General features: G+C 39.0%; 1 protein-coding gene across 1 annotated transcript in view; it reads right to left on the bottom strand.

Annotated features, from left to right (window-relative positions):
* Nucleotides 1-234: 234 nt before the first annotated feature.
* LMNTD1 (lamin tail domain containing 1) overlaps nt 235-19,517 on the bottom strand; it is a 99,493-nt gene continuing 80,210 nt past the window's right edge. Inside the window, exons 2-7 of the mRNA XM_015568674.1 lie at nt 15,476-15,592; nt 12,426-12,649; nt 8,339-8,540; nt 5,598-5,778; nt 4,930-5,049; nt 235-395 (exon numbers count right to left, since the gene is read on the bottom strand). Of these exons, the coding sequence (XP_015424160.1) occupies nt 333-395; nt 4,930-5,049; nt 5,598-5,778; nt 8,339-8,540; nt 12,426-12,649; nt 15,476-15,492 (807 nt within the window). The 5' untranslated portion in view covers nt 15,493-15,592 and the 3' untranslated portion in view covers nt 235-332. The remainder of the gene's footprint in view (nt 396-4,929; nt 5,050-5,597; nt 5,779-8,338; nt 8,541-12,425; nt 12,650-15,475; nt 15,593-19,517) is intronic.

Genomic DNA, 19,517 nt, shown 5'->3' with positions numbered 1-19,517 from the left:
AAAATATAAATATTTATGCATGATATTGTAAGCGGTTTACAATATTTCCTTCAGAAGCCAACTGTGTTTGAGGATATGACTTATTTTTAATACTTAGTGTATTTTACAACTTAACCCCTTTTTACCAGTTCTACACACACACACACACACACACACACACACACACACGCACACACACCTCTTATTCTCGGCTGGAATAAGTATCCATTTGACTTACCAGGGCTGCATTAGGATTAGGCATGGCTGACTGAGGCCTGGGAAGACTTTTTAAATGGCTTCTATCCATGCTGGGATTGTGAGGTTCAATGTGAGGACAGTGGGGATGTACAGGGTTATTGGGACTGTGGCACCAAGGGCTCCGATTCATGAAAAGAGTTGGTGGGATTTCTTTTTCTCTGTAAAAGGAAAATTAAACCCAAATTGAACTAAAAAGGCATTGTATGCAGTGACTTTATTAGTAAAGAAAGCTCAACTAAAGACAGACATGTTTTAAGACAAGACAATACAACTTTTCTAGACCTTGTGGGCAGCACTTTCATCACAACCTCAGAAGCATTTGCCCACAAGTGAGTAAAATCTGCACCTTCAGTCACAGCCAGCTCTTGACCCAAGATAAAGCTACCAGATGTGGCACTTCTCCCTTTGCCTCTGCACTGCTAAAGATGTGGTGATAACTTCATCTCTTCACCCCTTCACAGCTCTGCCTCTAACAGCAGTGCCATCAAGAAGTGAAATGGCCAGAGTGGTGGGGGCAGGGGGTAGGAGGGGCAGGTCTTCATTGCCTGTGGGAAATTGCCAGCTTTTGTTGTACCATGAGTGTTTTGTTTGTTTTTTAAAATATATTTTTATTGAGTGTAGAGAGGAGGGGAGAAGGAGAAAGAGATAGAAACATCAATGATGAGAGAGAATGATTGATCGGTTGCCTCCTGCACGTCCCCAACTGGGGATCACACCTGCAACCTGGACATGCGCCCTTGACCAGAATTGAACCCAGGGCCCTTCAGTGTACAGGCGGATGCTCTATCCACTGAGCCAAACCAGCTAAGGCTGTATCATGAGTGTTTTTATGTTTTATAACTATTATGGGTTTTATGGTCCTTTTCAATAATTTTTTGGACATTATTGATTTACCTATTCATCATATATTTAGTTATGACTCAGTTATTCCTCCCTGCTCAGTTACCAATTGTGGGAAGGGCTCAATTAAACAAATAAACAACACACACACACACACATACACACACACACACACGAAGAGCAACTTTTACCTCTTAAGAAAAACTGGAACTACTTCCATCTGGTAGCTTGAGATATCAGTATCAGGTTGATTAAGTTTTTCTTTAGCTGTAGTTGTAGCTTTTGGCCAATGAAACATGTGCTTTTGAGGTGTTGCATTTACTAATGAGCTTCTCTGAAATTCAATGTCAGTCTCTAATTTCTCCCATGCTTGCTTCCAGTGAATAGGAGTGCACCAGGCAATGGCCTAACAGAAATGATTCATTAATATCAAATACTATGGGAGTTAGATTTAAAAATATATATTTTTTATTGATTTCAGAGAGGAAGGAAGAGGGAGAAACATTAATGAGGAGAGAGAATCATTGATCGGCTTCTTCCTGCTCGCCCCCCTACTGGGGATTGAGCCCAAAACTCAGGCATGTGCCCTGACCAGGAATCCAGCCTCCTAGTTCATAAGTCGATGTTCAACCACTGAGCCATGCCGGTTGGGCAGGAGTTAGAGTTTTTTTTTCAAAATGACATGGGCTTATTGCAATAAAATTTCAAAGCCAAACGGTATAATGTCACTTACCTATTGTGCATGGACTAGTGAAATATCCTAAGAATGTAGCAAGACATCCTGGCCTTAGTTTCCAATTCTGAAAATCACAAGTTGTATATCCTCAGGCCAGGTAGTTACTTGTTATGTTACCTGAGTCCTCCGGCACAAAATAAGGAGGCTAGTAGTAGGGAACTGCTATAGAGGGTGTTCTGAGATTTAGTTAAAATACTAAGTAAAAAGTAGTTATCAATATATATATAAAAGCCTAAACGACTGTTACAACAGAACAACTGGTTGACCGGTCACTATGACACGCACTGACCACCAGGGGGCAGACTCTCAGTGAAGGGCTGCCCCCCTGGTGGTCAGTGTGCTCCCACTGCCATCCAACCTCCCACGGTCCCTACCCCTGGCCGGCTGGCCCCGATAATCGGCCCCTATCAGGACTGGGTGAGATGGCCCCAATTGGCCCCAATCACCAGCCAGGCTGAGAAACCCCACCCATGCACAAATTTGTGCACTGGGTCTCTAGTAATATTAATAAGTCAAAATCCTAAATATTTAAGACTATAATTTGAGATGGGAAAATGAGCAGTAGAACCAGAGCCAGAGACAAGAGAGGATACCACATTCTCCAGACTAGATACTAAGTGAGACTATTTAGGGGACCTATGACTACTAAAGCTGGAGTTTGTTTTGGTTTCTTGAATATGTGATACCTATAACACATATATGTGCAAATTTTTTCAGGAAAATCATATGTAGGGACTAATAATTATGTCTGTGTTCAATGTGAGAAAATGAAATACTGAAGTGTGCCCTAATAGTTACTTGTTCTTTTAATCTGTTTTTAGTTCATTAAATTAGAAGTTTTGGCTTATGCTGTTACCATTGAAAAACTGATTGGATTGAGCAGATTTCACTGATTGGATTGGAAAATTAACTAGACATAAAGGCAATGTCAGGCAAATTCAGGTAGGTTAGGCCAATGGCAGAGAAAGAAAAAGATAAAATCTTTTCTAAAAAGTTCAATTTCATGGATCACAACAGGAAAACTCCACTTTTGCTTCAGGTAATCAATTAGGGATTCTCCTCTTTTAGTAGCTCACAGACATTTTTGTTGAAAATACATTATGATTTTGTTTTAGTGCAATCTCCCTCAATTAGATTATAAGATTTTTTTGACAAGAGCAATATTTTATTTCTCTCTATACCATAGGGACTTAAAAATATTTGATGACAATAATTCTATAAAATAAAGAGCTAATACTAATATGCTAGTTAGATCGGACAGCAGAATGACTGTCCGGATAACTTTCTGGATGAAGCTGGGGCTGCAAGGGCTGAGGCAGCTGTGGCTGCAAGGGCTGAGCCCCTTGCACAAATTTTATGCATCGGGCCTCTATTAATGTGATAAAATAAAATAATTACATCACTGGAATGTTGGCTATATGAACCCTGTAGGTTATTTTTAGTGCAATAGAAAAATTCTTGGAGTTGGAATATCTGGTTTTATTTTAGTTTTGCCATTTTACCAATCATGTGACCTTGAGCAAGCCATTTAATTTTCCAAGCCCTGCTGGAGGCTAAGACAAGTAGTTAGCATATTAATGCGATATTTAGCAGGGCTGAAAATCAGCAATATTGCCCTGCTGTTGGCAAAATGATTGAAGGCAATTCCCTAACCTGATAATCCTTTTACTATTTACCAAACTTCACCTTTGATATGCCTGTTTGCATTCCTAAAGGGCAAATGTGTATTCAAGTGAATAAAAGCAAGAGGGACTGAAAAGTCAGAGAGCTTCCCTGCTAGAGGGAGGTTTCCAGCCTACCCACCCCCCATGTCTTCTAAATTCATATTTCTTGTCTAGTGTATTCGTTTGTGCATGGCCCCTTTTCTAGATCTTGAATCCTTGCTGCAAGAAGTTGTGGCAAATGGCTAAATGACTCTTAATAAATGAGCAAGTCTATGTCATCAGGTATAATCTAGCAAGAAGAAACTCAGAAATAGGTTTTAATCAACATATTGTGTAGATTAGTAGTTGTATGACATAGTAAGCTAGACTGGGGCTAAGAAAAAAAGGCAGGTATTTTTTTAAAATCTAAAGAATCCTATATAATAAAAGCCTAATATGCTAAGTGTCCGCTCAACTGCTCGCTATGATGTGCACTGATCACCAGGGGGCAGACAGTCGACCAGTTGACCAGTTGCTATGATGTGCACTGACCACCAGGGGGCAGATGCTCTGACCAGTAGGTTAGCTTGCTGCTGCAGTCCAGCTGATCGGGACTGAGCAAGATGGGCCAGACATGCCCTGGAGCCTTCCTGTGGTCCCTCTCCAGCTGGCCAGGAACCTCCTGCATTCCTCCAGGCCCCAGTCATGCACTGGTGGAGTCCCTCAACCTGGCCTGCACCCTCTCATAATCTGGGACCCCTCAGGGGATGTCGGAGAGCCAGTTTCGGTCCGATCCCACAGGCCAGGCTGAGGGACCCCACTGGTGCACCAGGCCTCTAGTAGTTTTATAAGAGCAGTAAGATTTTTTTTTTGTAAAAAAAGATACCTTACTTTACTGTTAGTCCTTGGGTATGTATTTATGCTAATATTATACCAAGGAAAAAGAGTGAAAATATAAAATTGTCAAACATTCAGAATTGGTTACTAACCTATTACTAATACACATAATTTTATAGTGAATATAGTATAGTTAGACAAATTAGATTGTAGTTTATTTCATTAGAATTCTAGTTCTTGAGAGCAGATGTCCTGTGGTATTGCAACCCTTAGAACAGAGAAAAATCTCAACAAACATTTGAAAAATACATACATGGATAGAAAGGGCCTGTACAGAGTTTCTTCCTTTCTTATCCTGCTCTTCATGGTAAATACCATAAATAAAATCCATCCTTAACTCTGAAATCTGAAGTAGCTTCAAATTTGGGATATCAAAATTCTTTTTGCCAAATATAAGCAGTTCTTTGGCACATTAGCACTGGGAAGAGGGTGCTGTTGATTTGCTGATTTTTTATGACAGTCAGTGATGGTTCTATCCAAAATTTAAGGAAGGAAAGATAATTGAGCGAGCTAAGGAGAGGAGAACATAAGGAGGCTATCCATTTAAAAAAACGTTGCTAATAACCAGATACTGACCTCACCATTAGGTTTGCACAGGATGGTTGTACAATTTGGGCTTGTTGTAAACTTGTCTTTTTCCTTCCAAAGAAAATCTGATGGTGGCTGATGCTTTCTGTCAGATGCTGCTGTCCAGACCTGTAAGAAAATAGTTTGTTAATTTAAAATGCCACTGGAGTTCAACAGTTCTGTAAATGTCAGAGGGTGATTGCAATGTTATCTTTCTCAACATATGCGATCTTAACATATAATGAGTTTATAATATCTAATGCCACGCTGTGCAACACTGTATGTGGCTTAAAGGAGCGCACAAGAAAGAGGAAAAACCCTTCAGTATCAACTAGTTTTCTGTTGTCTAAGCAAACACTCTCTTAACTTTTCTTTTAAGGATTATGTTTGCTTAATTTTAGGAACTTAGGGATTTCATTTTAATAGTTAAGTCATAAAAGCACAAGGTATTCTACAACAAATTGAAGAAAGCTATGGAATTATTTTAACTATGGGTATTAATTAACTTACACACAGAGATGAACAAAGTGGCTCAATGGGCCACCACCAACAATACACCCCATTTTACATAGAGAGCAAGTGATGAAGAAACCACTGGTGCTGAGCCGCAATCTGACCTGGGTAAGTGAGATTTTCCTGTACAATTTTAGTTTGTAGTATTGATATCTTATACTCACTGTTACTGTGGAATTGGCATGAATTGTGATATTGGGAGGGAAATGGTACAGAGAGTCTGGTTTTCCATTCATATTTTGCTGGAGAATGTGATTTCCAATCTCCAGTTCTTTGTTAAGGGAAGAGTTAATGAGCTTCACAAATAAATCATTCACTTCTGCTATTTTAATGTCTCCAAAAGCACTAGAAAAATATAAAGATTATAAGGTGCATCCAGGTAAGCGTGTCTTTAGTTCACTTCAAGAGCTGAGTAATAAATATGCTTTGGAAGTTATTCCTAAACTGTCTACAGTATTGGACACATTCTATGTGGAGATAGTGTATTTCCATAGCAAATGCCTTGATCTCTTAGTTCTGTTTGCTTATCTGTGCAATAAAATCATCTCTTTCCCATAAAATAAATAAAACTTAATAGGTGCTTTAGGTGTCGAGGTATAAGTGCCATAGGAAGGTGCAATTATCATTAGTTAAATCCTACTGTTCAGAAAACCACTGAGACACGAAACTGAAATACATCAAGAGGAAAGTTAAATATTTTAGTTTATTTCTGATAAAGTTACTATGAAGATGACTAGCAACTGTATTCTTAAAAGAATTCAGCAAACAAAATATTTTACGGAGATAAGATGGTATTTTTTCTTACTAACATTTTAAGGGCTTAATATGTACCAGGGATCAGGCTGAAATTTATAAATTAGTGTTTCTTAGAGTGTGGGTCACAATCCCTTTGGTGGGTTAGAGACATCATTTAAAAAATGAAATATACCCCTACCAATTATAATAACCAATACTTACTATGTGCCAGGCACTTTTTAAAGATTATATCTATGTCTACAATTTTTTTAAATTACAGTGGACATTCAATATTACATTGTATTAGTTTCAGGTGTATAGCATAGTGGTTAGACAATCATATACAACTACTAATCCACACAATATGTTGATTACAAAGTAGTCCCCCTGATATTTCTGGCACCCAACTGGCATCACCCATAGTTATTACAATATTATTGACTATATTCCCTATGCTGTGCTTCCCATCCCCGCCACAACTTTGTTAACTACCAATTGGTGCTTCCAAATCCTTTTTCAGCCAACCTCCCCATCCCTCTCCTTGGCAACCATCAATCTGATCTCTGTATCTATCAGTCAATGTTTCTACTTTGTTTTTGTTCTTTAAATTCCACATATGAGTGAATTAAATGGATTTTGTCCATTGTATATATGTACCGCAATTTTTTTATCTACTTGTCTATTGATGGGCACTTGGTTGCTTCCATATCTTGGCTATTGTAAATAATGCCGCAATGAACATTAGGGGTGCACATGTTCTTTCAAATTCGTGTTTTGTGTTTCCTTGACTATATACCCAGAAGTGGAATCACTAGGTCATGAGGCAGTTCCATGTTTAATTTTTTTTTTGAGGTAAGTTCATACTGCTTTCCACAGTGGCTGCACCAATATGCATTCCCTCCAACAGTGCACAGGGGTTTACTTTTCTCCACATCCTCACCAACACTTGTTGCTTTACTGATGACAGCCATTCAGATAGTAAAAGTGATGTCTCATTGTGGTTTTAATTTGCATGTCTCTGATGATTAGTGACATTGAGCATCTTTTCATATGTCTATTGGCCATATATGTCCTCTTTGAAGAGGTGTCTGTTTAAATCCTTTGCCATTTCTTGATTGGATTGTTTGTTTTTTATTGCAAAATAAACCAACAAACAAAATAGAAACACACTCATAGATACAGAGAACAGACTGACAATTGTTAGAAAGGGGGTTGCGGGCTGGGTGAAAAAGGGGAAGAGATTAAGCAAAGAAAAATACCTCATAGACATAGACAACAGTATCCTATATAATAAAAGGCTATATGCAAATTGACTAACGGTGGAACAATCCGTCTCTATGACATGCACTGACCACCAGGGGGCAAATACTCAATGCAGCAGTTGCCCCCTGGTGGTCAGTGTGCTCCCACAGGGGGAGCACCACTCAGCCAGAAGCTGGGCTCATGGCTGGCAAGCACAGGGACGGTGATGGGAGCCTCTCTCACCTCTGTGGCAGCGTTAAGGACCCCTGGGGGGATGTCTGCCTGCCGGCTTAGGCCCACTCCCTGCGGGGTCCCAGACTGCAAAAGGGCACAGGCTGGGCTGAGGGATTCCCCACCCCCCCAGTGCACAAATGTTGTGCACCGGGCCTCTAGTGGTGATTATAAGAGGGGAAGGAGGTTGGGAGAGGTAAATAAACAGTGATGGAAGGAGACTTGACTTTGGGTGATGAACACACTATAATATGCAGATGTTGAATTATAGAACTATATACCTGAAACCTATATAATTATATTAACCAATGTCACCCCAATAAATTCAATATAAAAAGTCTACATTTCTCTTTCTGTATTGAACTCAAGAACCTAGTAGAAGGAAAAAAGATACCAAGTCCACCTGAATTACTTGCCAATAATAAAGTCCTTGATTACAGTAATTGAGTTGACTTTGTTTGTAGGGATTATGTATTGCTGTTTCCTCTAGCATCTTTGAAGAACTGACATTCGTTATTCAGTTTCTTAGAAAGTTATATTGATTTCTTTTAATTGCTCATCACATGAAACAATTATATTGTATCTAATTTCTTAGATGAAATCATGGCACAGCACAACAGATTAAAACTTTGCTTCCTACTGACTTATTACTCCTATCCCAATAGAAGATATAAAATAATTAAAATAGAATATGTACCTGGATCTAGATGAGCCCACTTCTTCAAGAATCATAGAAAAGTGCTTCCAAATTTTCTTGGTATTGAATGAGTGTGCAATAGGTTTCTTTGAATCATCAAACAAAGACAGGAAGTAATCCTCCCCTTCCCCTATCACAGCTGGCTCTGAGGGAGGGATGAGCGGAGTCTTTTTCTTTGGAGCTATGAAGCTGCTGACTTTTTCTAAACCAACGAGAAGCAACAAAGAGAGAAGTAAATAACAGGATAGTGAAAGAACCCAAAGTCACTATCTTTATTCTTTGCTTCTACAAAACTATATTCTTTATACATTTTACTGTCACTGTCAATCTAAATGAAGATTAAAGATAATTAAAAACTTTAAACCAAAGGCTACAAAATAACCAGGAAGAGACTGTTTTTAGGGATACTCAATTCCTAGAGATGGTTTTAAACCAGCTGTGGGCAAACTACGGCCCGCGGGCTGGATCCGGCCCGTTTGAAATGAATAAAACTAAAAAAAAAAGACCGTACCCTTTTATGTAATGATGTTTACTTTGAATTTATATTAGTTCACACAAACACTCCATCCGTGCTTTTGTTCCGGCCCTCCGGTCCAGTTTAAGAACCCATTGTGGCCCTCGAGTCAAAAAGTTTGCCCACCCCTGTTTAAACTACCAATTACATCATCAACATAATGACTATTCAACAGATTAGTTACTTGTACCAGAAGCATCATAAATTTTTGAGTAGGTAAGACATTTGAGTATCTCAAATTTGGATATGTCATATATAAGTACATCTTTATTCTTCCAAATCATACCCATAAATTAAATCTTCAAATGAGTCCTTTCCTACTAATGGTTAGTAATTTTGCCGGATAAAGATATGTGTCCTCTCATCAACTAAAATACTTGATTAGACAGATAAAGTAATGCTCACTCAGATTCTAGTGCCCTCTTGGAAATAAGCTCCTTTAAAATCCTCACACTAAGATTCAAACACAAAACAGCCTTTGTAATTTTGCAGAGAAAGAACCGTGCAGAGTACATCTAATAATGTAAGTTCCAAGGGAAAGTAACAGTACAGAGAGGCATGATGACAAAGTGGACAGACGAATATGTCCTGGATTTAAAAGGACCTGAATTGAATCCCCGATCTGTCACTTATTAAGCCAACTGAGTTAGACTTTCCAATTCTCAGTTTTCATGAACATAAAAATGAAAACTACTACTACCTTGTTAGGGTGATGTGAGAATTGAAGGTAATGTAGATAAGTGTCTAGCAATATCTGGTATTTAGCTGGTACTCAATAAATGCTAGTTATTATTGTGACCCTGGGTCCAAAATTATCAACAAATTAACACAATCTAGAGTTCAATTTATATTTGTGTATCTTTAACAAAACCAAAGTGAGGTGAAAGCGGGAAAGGTTTAAACTCATAGTTTCTAAAGAGGATTCCTCAAAGTAGTTTGTTCAGAAGAAATGTTTGGAATTAAATGTGTTTATTCTCAGTCAAGTATTTACTTAATTTTTTAAAATTCCTTTGGGAATAGAGAATATATAGCAGCCCTTTGAATAGCTCATCTTGGGGTAAGGGGGAGAACCTTTGTATTCTGAAAGGAAAGAAGATGCATTAATTTTTAGTCCCAGTCATTATTTCATCAGGAGAAACAGATGGAAATGAACCAAATGCAACAAGTCGCAGCAAACTCAGACTTCTACCAATAGCAGTAGAACCTACAGTAACTGAAGGAGAAGCCTACTTCCTAGCTCAGTGCTCATCTTGCAAGGGGAAGCCACTATATTTTTTGTTTTTTTCCCCCACTAATAGTGGGAGCTTTCCCAGTTTGACCCAAATATAGAACACACGTCATGATGATACAGTGCTAAAGGACAGAAAATATTCCCTCCCTAGATCTAAACCTGTACTTTCACTTTTACACATATGGATCTGGTTATTGCTAAAGGTCAGTGTGAACTTAGGAGGCTTCTTTGAAAAAATGTACCTGAGGTGTGCAAACAATGAAGTACAGGGAATATGACAACAATGGCAGTAGGTCAAAACCCTAGCTACCTCTGTGTCAAAGGCGTAGGCAAATACCACAAACAAAATCAAACATAGATAAGCAGCAGCCAGGCTGTAAATGCGCACAGAATGGTAGAGGGAAATGGAGGCATTAGAGAATCAGTGTGTTTGTGTTTCCAGTTTTAAAACTTGTTAATAGATGAGTAATGGAAATATAGGCCCCAATCTAGCCCATTTTATGAGAAGGTGCTTAGAGATAGGTTCAGATTCACAACTGATTTTTATTGAGTACCTACTATGTGCTAGATGATTTTCATAAATCCTTCATATCTCCTTTAGTCATCCTTAGGATAGCCCTGTTAAGTTGATATTTTAATCCCTATTTTTGCTGTTGTGGAAAATGGGACTCAGAGATGCTAAATGCCCAATGTTTCACACTGTAGGGAGTAGAGGGGTAGTTTGGACCTTGGTCTTCTGTTCCCAAGTTCAGCCGTCTTTCTAGGAAACTAGAACACACCCTCAAAGTTTCCTGTACATGGTGAGGAACAAACATCCCGCAGCCTGCAATTGCTGAGTGCGTTGTTGGCAACTGTTACAACTTTACTTCTTCCTATCATAGTCCTGTTCTTATTTTCCTCTCCTCCAAATGCTTTATTGCTTTTTCCTTTTCTCTCCACCATTTTACCTACTTTATTTTTCTTCTTTCTCTTACCTATCTGTCTTTTCCTTACCAAAGTCCTAAATCTCCTAAAGGCACAAAATACCCAAGACATTACTTAATCTTTCTGGTAGCATTAAGAGGAAGGGCAGGCCATGTTATGCATTAGAATTTTTTCATTATCTAGCAATTCTAGAACATACAAGCAGTCAACCTAGGAACCATTATGCGAACTCAAGGTATTTTAATTTTTTTTGACTAAGGTATTACATATGTGTCCTTATTGCCCCATTGTCTCTCCCCACCCCCACCCCCACTCATGCCCTCACTCCTCTGGTGTCTGTGTCCATTGGTTAGGCTTATATGCATGCATACAAGTCCTTTGTTTATTCTCTCCCCCTTACCCCCACCATCTTTTCATATATTGGAGAGCCATCCCTGTTTTGAACAAATAAATGGGAGGGAGGAGAATGGCAAGGTCTGGAACTTGGTCCTCCCTAGGAAAGGGGAGAGGACGGGATGTGGGTTCTGCCAATGGGGACGTGAAGGGTCAGAAATAGAATGAAGGTCACTCATTTTTTTCTTACACATTTTTATTAGAGTTAATTCCATTTTCCTCATTCACTGCCGCCCCCAGGTCCACAGTGATCCTGCAAGTGACACTTTTACTCCCGTTGTTGGGACATCTCAGGTCTCTGGCGGTCCTGCGGGACCAGCTTTCCTGGGTGAGCTGAGTGACCCTGCCAGCACCCAGCGGTCAGAGCCTGCTACTGTGTTTTGTGGTCGCTTTGTCTGGTGCTCTTTGGAGAATCTAAATTCCAGGTGAGGGGACCCTGGCCTCACCTGGCTCCTCTCTCCACCACACTGTTGACGTGGGGGGCCAGGACCCTGTGCGTATCCAAGGAAAGAAAATAACCAGTAAGGCTCCTGCCCCTGAAATGGTAAATATGTTCTCACATGCATTGGGCTTTCTTGTTGTTTGGCTGTGCAAAGCTTTTTATTTTAATGTAGTCCCATTTATTTTCTCTTTAGTTTCCATTGCCCTAGGAACTGTATCAGTGAAGAAATTGCTTCGGCATATGTCTGAGATTTTGCTGCCTGTGGATTTCTCTAATATTTTTATGGTTTCCCGTCTTATGTTTAAGTCCTTTATCCATTTTGAGTTTATTTTTGTGTATGGTGTAAGTTGGTTATCTCAATATTTTAATCATGAGGATGATATATTTGGCCACGTATATTTATGGAACTGGAATATGACTCCAGTGTGAGGATCAATAGTGAGCATAGTCATATGACATTAACAAATTAGCATTGTTGAACACAGATAATAAAACATCATTCTGGTTTCTAGACACATAGAAAATTTATTGAACTATATAATTTAAAAATAGCCTAAAAATAATCAGTACAGGCTTTACTTACCCAAGGTGCTTTCTGATTGGTCCCCTGTAACTGATTTAGAAGACTTTGATCCCCTTGCTATAGCCATTCCAGTAATCTCAAAGTTAGAAAGATAGCAACAGAGAGGTGTTTCACTGGTTGATGACAGTGAAAATGGCTGTGCTGTGCTATAGGAATTTTCAGTACTTGGGAAACGTACTGAAGAGTGGTGTACCCTTGAGAGGTTGCCATATGTAGTTTCTCTTCTGTGGACACAAATGAGTATAATAAACAAAGTAAGCAAGTCAAAATGAATAGACCATGAACACAAGAAGCATAAACTATCATTATTACCCAGAGTTCTGGTTTTCAAAGGTATAATGCATCTAAAATAAGCACAAGAACATCTTATAGCTCTAGTGTTAACAACCTAAATAGAACACTTTAGTGTCAAGTTAAGAAATTTTCTCATTTTTTTTAAATGTAAGAATCACTAAATTCCCACTATAGATGGTTTTTTAAAAGTGTAAAAATAGAAAGAAAATAAAAATCACCCAAGAATTGTAGGTTGGCCCTAACTGGTTTGGCTCAGTGGATAGAGCATTAGCCTGCGGACTCAAGGGTCCCAGGTTCGATTCTGGCCAAGGTCATGTACCTTGGTTGCGGGCACATCCCTAGTAGGGAGTGTGTAGGAAGCAGCTGATCGATGTTTCTCTCTCATCGATGTTTCTAACTCTCTATTCCTCTCCCTTCCTCTCTGTAAAAAATCAATAAGATATATTTTTAAAAAAGAATTTTAGGCTTTTTAATGCATCTTTTTACACATAATTGAGACTCTATAAACCATTTGTATCCCACATTTATCACTCATTATATCCTAGTTCCCTTTTCTACTGACATAAAAATATTATAATTCTTGTTTAATATATTGCTTACTATATCCTTTTCTTTTGACTTCTGCTGTTGAATTAATTTTCCTATATTAAGATTCTATAGTTAATGTTTACTTTCAAATACTCTATGAATATTAATAGCCATAAATACAGCACACGTGTATATATGTATATGTGTATGTCTGTGTGTGTAGTTTGTGTGTGTGTGTGTGCGTGCGCGTGTGTGTGAATGTTAAAGGGAATAGCAGGAAAAGAAAGACTTAATTTCCAGGTACTATTTTTATAAGCAAACATTACTATGAACAAAGCTTTTCCTTTCTTTCTTTTTCATAAATATAAAAGCATTTCTTAACACACATTTTTTAAAGTACAATTATTTTACAAGTACTAGTAAAACAGTATCTCCTGGCATGACTCATGAAAAGGTTTATGACAACCCCATTTTATGTGTCCCATTGAGACTCTCCTCAATAAACTAAAAGCCGTGTGTGTGTGTGTGTGTGTGTGTGTGTGAGTGGTGTGTGTGTGTGTGTGTGTGTGTGTGTGTGTGTGTTTAATGTTTCCAAAAGGGTACAAGGGCCTGGAGCTTCCTAATCTGCCATCTTGCTGACGTCAGTCTCAATATCTCTGTTTACCAACAGGTATGCATAATCCTTTTGTTTTATAATTTGTAAGTTCCTTCATCAGAAATATTAATCTGGAGAGTGTTTCTCAAAAGCAGACTTCCCTAACTCTGTGCCTCTCAGAAGGCACAGGCATCTCAGGCAAATTATTATTATTTTTTATAATTGAAGGCATCGGCTTTAAAAATTGTATTATTCCTGGCCCAGTACTTCTTAAGCTTGAGCAGTGCCATTCTGCTGACAACCCGAGCACTCATCTTTGTCTGAAAAGCTCAAACCCATGACGATACACTCGAGTTTGACTGTGGGTGGAGACTATAGAGATCAGTTGTCAAATTACAAACATCCCATCTCTGTCCAACCTGAAACAGGCCCTTACGACATGACTTCTCCTCACACTGGCTAGAATAAGCAGGAAAAGTACTTCTCTCTTTCCAAGTTCCTCACATCTGGGTTTCATTACAGACAAGCTGGCTATATCTTTCAGCATGTTCATCTTATAAGCTCTGTATTTATTTTCCTCCAGTAAAACAATAGTGCTCCCACATAAATTTAATTCCACGAAAGATTCCCAATAAGCCTTGGCAAAGGTTGCAATCAAAGAAATCTGCCCTAGGACCACAGGGTGTTTTTTTTCTATTTGAATAAGAAACGTCTACTGGCTGCATACACTTTTGGAAGAGCTGAAATATTTCAGGCAGAGATGTGCGTGATGCAGCCCATTGTCTGAAAACCCTGCACTCACAGACCGAGCAGACTTCTTGGAAGATGAGAGGTTTATCCGAGTGCTTAGTTAGCCTCCCTTACTGCTTTTGCATGCGAAATATTCCAACCCCCTTCTTGGTTTTTTGCTCCTCTGTAACTGATTAGCACTAAACCAGAGGCAGTTACAAAAGTTCAATGCCAGCATTTCAGTATGATTTTGGGAGATGTTGCACTGGTAATACTGACAACAGCCATGCACAGTTCACCTGAGAAGTGCTTTAAACTGTTTATTTAAATATATAAAATATTTTAAAAATAAACTTGAACCGAGCAATAAACACAGGACATCTCGGTCCAAAGTAACATTGGCATTAAATTGTGTATATTAAATACAATGGGTCACTGTTTGTTTTTTTTTTGGTAGAAAACATTGGAAAATCAATGCTAATGCTTCAGTTGATAGAATGATTTACATTAGTGGTCACAATAGGGAGCTGTAATTTTTATTTCATATCCTCACAGGCATTTCCTAAACCAAAATTCTTTGGTAATTCTTTGTCCCTGGATCAGTAAAGAGATTCTAAGGAAATTATCTGCCAATTGTTTTAACGTGTTAGATATGAGCTTTGGAACCTCAACCAGGTCTGATATGATGGACGTCTGTCCAGGTATATTTTTAGATTCCTCAAGGACTCAACCTTATAAAACAGTGGGTGGGAAATACTGCATGTTATGGTTAATCTTAGGAAACGTGTGGAATCAATTCCAGTCCTAACTACTTTATTAGATGTCTTAAAACAAGAGGCCAAGTGCTCCATCGCTATCCTCTAACACTCGGCCCCTTCCCTCCTCTCCTTTGTGCCATTCTTACGAGGTGTCTTTCTCCATTTTATCTTCCTGCTCAGGAACTTGACTCTGCAGAGCTGTCGATGTTTCTTGAGTGGCTTGTGTGTCTTTTGTCTTGGCCAGAAGAAGAGTCTCTTCTTTCCTGGGAAAACAGATCATGACATTAGGCCACGACTATAGCTGAGGTTCTGCCAGGTTTTCTATGTCAAGTGACCTCATCTGTTAATCCAACTACCTTAAAGCACTTGCCAGGCTTAATGATTTCTCTACCATGCTGATGCCAGGACCAGGATTCTAATGGGAATATTTAAGTCCTGGCATAGCCAATACTGCTATTGGCTAAGGCTGTCAGACAAATCAAGGTGAAGGTGTGAAGCATTCACTCGAAGCAGCTCATGGGCAGGGTGGTAACCCAGCATAGCTATCTTTATGACTACAGTTCTCACATCTGGCCAGCGCAGCCTGTCAGAACACTGTGAGGTAATGTCTCCATAGTTACAAATTTCCAGTCTCTAAACAATGACTACGTTGATGCTGCACCTGCTTTGTCGTTCGCAGAGATGAAATAAGGGAACTTGCTTTTAGGGGAACCAGATCTCCCACCGGACAAACTTTGTCACTGGGATGTTTAATATCCTATTTTGGATTTCTGAGGGTCAAAACTAGTATGCAATAAACATTGGAAAGTTAATCACTGTTTTTGAATGTTGATTTTAAACAATTCTTGTATTGTTTTTTTTTTTGTTTTGTTTTGACACACGGAAACAGCCAGGAAGCAGAAACAGAAAACATATACTTTTAAGGCAAAAAGAAACCTACTGGTAGAAATAGTGAAATTGAAGCCAGGAGACATAAATTCTTCTCCTAGTTATGTCAGCAGTATGATTTAAAATAAATCACTTAGTATAGATTCCACTTTGAGTAAAAGATCTATACTTAATGTTTCTGATAACAAGGCATGAGAATAAAATTAACACATACAAAAGTACATCATTGCACACAATGATATGATATATGATAATGATTACTGGATGGGTAAGTTAATTTAAATATTTAAATGAGAATCTACTACATACCAGGAAAAGGCAAGGTATTATAAATAAACTATTCCTACTTCAAGGAATAATGATAAAATATCTTCCAATTTAGATTAGAAAATGACTTCCATCTTAGAACTATAAATAGTATTTAAATACAACTAACAATGAACAAAGTAACTACTTTAATAAATCAAAAGACAAGAAGTGTATCACATAATGAGGCAAGTAAGCTAGAGGAAGGTATACTTTCTCTTCAGAGATGAAGTGCAATTTCTTATCAGTGTTATGGGCCAATTATGTACATATAGCATAAAGAGATTTATAGTAAACTATAATTTAAATAAATATAAAGAAAGAAAAGCAAAAATTAAGTAATGAGAGATTTATAAATTTATACTTATGCTTAGAAAAGAACTGAAAATGAATTTTTTTATTTCTTGCCACTATTCCAGTTTCCCTAATTCTGTCTGGTCTCCTAGCTGTTAAAATGTCTGTATTTGAACTACATATATTAGCATGAAGTCATTATGACCACATGTGTTTTATCAGAGAGCCTATTCACATTTTCCAGCATAGTTTGGACAAACAAAATTCTGTCAACTGAGCAACACTTTGGAAAGCTTTAACTTTGTAAATGTTTTAATAGCCATACCCCATTCAGGATATTTTTCTTATTTCCTTCCCCCAAATTATAGCATATATGCAACGAAAACCAGTTTCCTCTTTTCCTGTTACTTGAACTAAGCACACGGTTTGCAACAGGGGTGAAGTGAACCATAGGGCGCATTTTGTCACTATGAGGAGACATTAATAGAAGTCATTAAGATTTGGTGCTGGCATTTAGTGGAAGGAGCCAGAGATGCAAGAGTTCTGCAATGTGGCAGATAATCTCAGTTGCCAAAGAATCTTCCCCTGTATCACACGGTTTGCCTGAGATTCGTGCAGATGAAAAACAGTTTATAATTTCTGAGCATAAATCTTAACTCTTTATTATCTATAAATACTAAGTATTTTTGCGCACCTTTTACATAGCAGTTTTCCAGAAGTAACTATTTACTGTTTTCATGGAAGGAAGATTAATATGTTGGTTTGTTCAGACCTTTTCTAAGAATTGTTCAGTTTGGAAAAATTACTTGGTTTATTTATGTGGTTGATATAACTTCCTGACATAGGTAATAATAATAGAACAACAACAACAACAAAATCAACCTGAACCTGATGAATCCTCTAATTTACAAAAAATGCAGAAAACAGAAGAGCATGTTAGCTAATAGACTAAGAGATTTAAAAGACAAAACTTGTACTTTGTGGCTATAATTTATATTCTAATTCAAGTAAACTACAAAAAATGTATAAGACATTGGAAACAAGCACACTGGGTATTTAATAATATTAAGGAATAACAAATATTTTAGGTATGTTATGGTATCACCTATTTTTACTTTATTTTAACCATTTTATTTATTTATTTTAATTGACTTTATTGGGGTGACACTGGTTTACAAAATCATAGTGGCTCCAAGGGTACAACTCAACAAAACATCACCTGCACACTGCATCCTGTGCCCATTGCCTCAAGCAAAGTCTCTGCATCCTCATTCCCCCGCCCCCCCCCCCACTTTTGACCCCTCCTAACCACCTTCTTCCCACTTTCCCTCTGGCTTGCACCACACTGCTATCTGGGCATCATCTTTTTCTCTCTTTTAAAGAGAATCCTATTGTTTAGAGCTACATACTGAAACATCTATATCTATATATATAAAGAGGAAATATGCAAATTAGGCTGGGAGCCATAATGGGTCATGACCGGACAGGAGGAGGTTGTGTGTGCAGGTAAGGCCAGGAGCAGAGATGGAGACAGAGAGAGGGGGCTGGTGAGCCGCCATGCCCCAGCTTGGGCCAGCCCCCCAGAGCCAGAGCAGACACGGACAGGGATGGGGGGGCGACCCACAGCCTCCATGGCCGAGTGCAGGCTCAGAGAGGAAATGGCAGGCCCACCTCCTGCAGAAGCAGTGTGGCTCCCTCCCAGCTCCCGTGGGCACAGGCGGCTTGCTTCCGCCTCCGGCGGAAGCACACAGCTCCTGTGGAAGCAGCATGGCTCCTGGCCGGCGTGCTGTGGTTCCTGCCGGCTCCCGCAGGAACGGCAGATGGCCTACTGCACACAATATCACAGGATGGGCTACTAGTTTACAGATAAAATGACCAGCGTGGCTCAGTGGTTGAGCATCGACCTGTGAACCCGGAGGTCACGGTTCAGTTCCCAGTTGGGGCATGTGCCTGGGTTGCAGGCTTGGTCCTGGGTGTGGGGCATGCGGGATGTTTCTGTTTCTCTCTCCCTCTCCCTTCCTCCCTGAAATCAATTAAAATAAAACAAAAAACAAACAAAAAATCAAATAACACAGAGAGCAGGGAGTGGATGTAGATGAAAAAAATGGGCCGTGACTTGTAATTTTTGAAGCTGGGTAATGTACATGGAGGTTCATTATACATTATGTCTTTTTTTTTTTCTGTAGACATTTGAAATTCTCCATAGTAAAAAGGCTAAAAAAGGAAGGATCACTTTGGGATGTGTAGACTTCCACCATCAAGAGCTTCGTCATCACGGCTGTCTCTAGCTAAGGGAAGAGAGGATTGAGCAAGAGCTGAAAGGGAAATGCAAAAACACTATTTACAGGGTTTCTACAGAGCTCCTTTCAACACAACTCCGGAGCATGGGAATTTCCCCATTTTCCAAATTGAGGAGACCAAAGTTCAGAGAGATAAATACCGCTTCCAAGATTATAGAGCCAATAGATGGCAGAGCCAGGATTTGGTCTTACATCCATTTGTTACAAAGACCCCCTTCACCCTACTCTCTGTTTCTCTACTATAATTCTTGTCCACTATCTTCCGAAGTCCTTCCACAGTCACTGCCTAACTGCTTACCTACTCCTGAACCAGCTTTGTCCTGATCTTTCTCTCTATCTGGTCTCCAATCCCTCTCTCCCCCAGCGTCTGGACCTGTGTCACTGTTCTGTTCACTCTTTC

The sequence above is a fragment of the Myotis davidii genome, unplaced genomic scaffold, assembly GCF_000327345.1.
Source record: "Myotis davidii unplaced genomic scaffold, ASM32734v1 scaffold385, whole genome shotgun sequence".
Classification (NCBI taxonomy): Eukaryota; Metazoa; Chordata; class Mammalia; order Chiroptera; family Vespertilionidae; genus Myotis; species Myotis davidii.
The sequence above is the reverse complement of the archived record's forward strand: the minus strand, read 5'-3'. Positions and strand labels throughout refer to the sequence as shown.